Source organism: Cryptomeria japonica, chromosome 5 (genome assembly GCF_030272615.1).
Source record: "Cryptomeria japonica chromosome 5, Sugi_1.0, whole genome shotgun sequence".
Taxonomy (NCBI): Eukaryota; Viridiplantae; Streptophyta; class Pinopsida; order Cupressales; family Cupressaceae; genus Cryptomeria; species Cryptomeria japonica.
In genome coordinates, this window is record NC_081409.1 from 285,172,852 (window position 1) to 285,175,925 (window position 3,074).

The 3,074-nt window shown below is 33.8% G+C and overlaps 1 protein-coding gene across 1 annotated transcript; it reads right to left on the minus strand.

Annotated features, from left to right (window-relative positions):
- Positions 1-1,333: 1,333 nt before the first annotated feature.
- On the minus strand, positions 1,334-2,101 carry LOC131043982 (uncharacterized). Its single transcript, XM_057977244.1, has one exon. The coding sequence runs from the start codon at positions 2,099-2,101 to the stop codon at positions 1,334-1,336; it is 768 nt and encodes a 255-aa protein (XP_057833227.1).
- Between the last annotated feature and the right edge of the window lie 973 nt (positions 2,102-3,074).

The following is a 3,074-nucleotide window of genomic DNA, read 5'->3' on the forward strand; positions in this document are numbered from 1 at the left end:
TTATAAAATTAGTATCCAAACAATAACTATAAATAACAAAAGCCACAACATAAATTCATATTAAATTGATATTTTTTAATTTAAAAATACAATAATTTATTAAATTTAATTTTATCAAACTTTTAGCTTTAATTTCAAAACTTTACTAAAAGACATAAATTATGATATTTAATTTAATTATTTCCAATGAATATATTTTTTAAATTATTCAAACATTAAGCTAATACATAATACTTCACATTGTCATTTATTAATATAATGAAAAATATTAAAATTGTTAACAAGCAATTTACATAATTACAACGTTTTCTCTACTTATATAATAATTAAAAAAAAATGCCTAAACTTATATTGTCATTTATTATTTATTCATCATACTTACAAGAGCAATGATTATTGGCTCTGCAGTTTCCCACCACGTCGAATAAATGAACATCTTAGTTAGCACATTTATTATAACAAAAACAAACCAATGATGGGAACGTAGTATTAGGTTCCCAATGGCACTCTCCAAATTCATTATCTTCTACATTTTTGCATACAGAGTTGCACTCACCTTTCCTCCATGCCACGCATGCCCCATGAAATTCAAGACTCATGTAGCTCCAATAACCAGGGTGGGAGCTGTCTTCCACATCACAATCTGATAATCGTCGCCATGTTACAAATCAGTTAGTTCTTCACAATATCAACAAGTAAAACGATTTCAGAAGAGGAGGATAAACATGATTATTATTACCAGACGCAGAAGCAAAATCAAAAAAAGGCGTGAGCAACAAAAGCAGCACAAACACATAAATGCCGTTCTTTGCCATCTAAGAAAGCAAAACTGCAGATGATGATCTATTCTCTACAGAGGTATGTAATGTTAATGTACTCCAAATGGAAAGGAATGCTGCTTATATAGCTTGGACACCCACTCTTCTCCTTCGTTTGTTCCGGGCAATTCTCTTTATTTTTTGATATATTCGGCTGATTTGAAGATTCTTTTGAGTATTTAAACATAGGGCGATATCACAGAAGTATGAAATAATTTTAAGCGTTAATATCTAAATGTGATTAGATATCATAAGGGAAATACAAATATGAAATGATTTTAAGCGTTAATATCAATACCCAGTGAACCTACTTTTGGAGTACTTAACGTTCATAGGAAATACCTACGAACATTTTTCTTGGGTGTTGGCTTGTCTTATTTGGCATTGGCTTAATGTTTGTTGTTTAGGTTTGGTTGAGTGTCTAGTTATTTGCCGATAGGCCATTCCTTGTGGGGTTGCACCTCCACTGGAATTGTCTCACGTCGGATTTTTGGGCTTTATCGGTATGGTATCGCTTAATAATTCCCGACGGCAAATTGTCTCAAGCTTCCCTTTGCCGATAGTCTTCGCACCGAGGAAAGATTGTGTTGGCCGGTCATTCTGTAAATCAAACAGCAAAATGAAACAAATGAAACAATGCCACTTAAAATATAGAGGGTGTCTAGAACGCCTTCTTTCCTCAACATTGCTTCTTTCATTTTCCTCTGGTGGCTCAAGTATTTCTGATATGATTGGAAAATCCGATGATGCTCCTTACTTTTCCTACAACTTAGAGCTCTTTCTAGTATAAGCAGACTGTTCCTCCCATTAACACGAGCTCCCATCATGTCCTCCAACTGAATGCTAAGTTCAGAAATCTTCATATCCCCATGATCATCTGACAGTCTAATACTTATGGAAAGGATACCTTTAACATCCTTGCAAGGTAATATATTTTGAGCAGGAAATAAGGAGCCAAACCGCATTAAAAAATCTGCATCAGAATACATCTGCACATTCAGAGGTCTCCAGCTTGAAAGATTACCAGCTTCCCCTGTTCTCCTGCTAATCACAATCCAGCTAAGCTTGAAATTGTCCATCAGTTGCCCCGAAATTATATCTTCCCCCATCTCCTTGTCAAAAGACACAACTGTAGGAAACCCATCTCCATTAGTGGAATCCTCATTCTCTAAATCCCAAAAATCAACGAAATCAACTCTAAAGGGGCGATTACAGAACCAATCCTCAACATTACTTGCATTAGGAATGCCCCACAAAATCTTGGAATAGACAATCTTGTCCATGTACCACACATCAACAAGGGATACAAAGTCAGAGGGATCACAAGAATGGAGCTCTAGGCTGCCATACAAAGCGAAAGCTTTTTTCCTTCACAGTGCACTCCTCCCCCCTCCGACTTGCGGACAATTGTAAGGTAATGTATTTGGGATGTACTGTGATCAACTCTGATGTCACAACCCTCCTTTATCATTTTTTTTGATTTAAATACAAAACTTTATTTATACTCTTTGGATGAATTATTGAATATTGTAAGGGAATAAATTAATAAACCACACACACATGGAAAATGCATTTTAATTTAGTTATTTAATTTCCCTCACATTAAGGCACATGTTGTAGGAGGAATAAGAAGCTTCTAGAGGCTTCTCCACCTCCTTGCATGTAACTCCTCCCACTAAGCCCAATTAATTTGCATGGAAGCCAAATTGGGAGAGAATCTCATTTTTTTTTAATTTAAAATTAGGTAGTGGGAATTTGAAATTTGCTTTATAAAATAGGTACAAGTTTCAAAAGAAAAGCTAGCTATTCCATAAGAAAATTCTGCAATTTCTCCTTTGTAGTCCATTTTTCATTTGCAGCCAAGGTTTTGTTGGGAGGATTTCTCTTCAATTTGGAGGATCAAGGAAGACTCTACATCATTTTTTGCAAGCATCCAGGTTCCTTCAAGCTTAGTTTGTGCATCTTGTTCTTGTTGTAGATTAGATTAGATTATTTTATGAAAATGAAATTCATTCGTGAAATTAGTTTCAGACTTTGATAAGAATTAGATTAAAATGTTTTAAACTGTTTATTCATTGTTTGGATTCTTGATTTTGGAAAATAAATTGTTGATTCATTATTTTGATAAAATTTAGTTCAGATTTGGAGTAGATTAAAATGTTTGATAGAAAGAAAAATAAATTTGTTGATTCATTATTCAGATTTTGATAAAATTTAGTTCAGATTTGGAGTAGATTAAAATGTTTGATAGAAAGA

Excerpts from the sequence above, each read along its gene's own strand:
- LOC131043982 (XM_057977244.1), bottom strand. The coding sequence starts at position 2,101 with ATGGACAAGATTGTCTATTCCAAGATTTTGTGGGGCATTCCTAATGCA.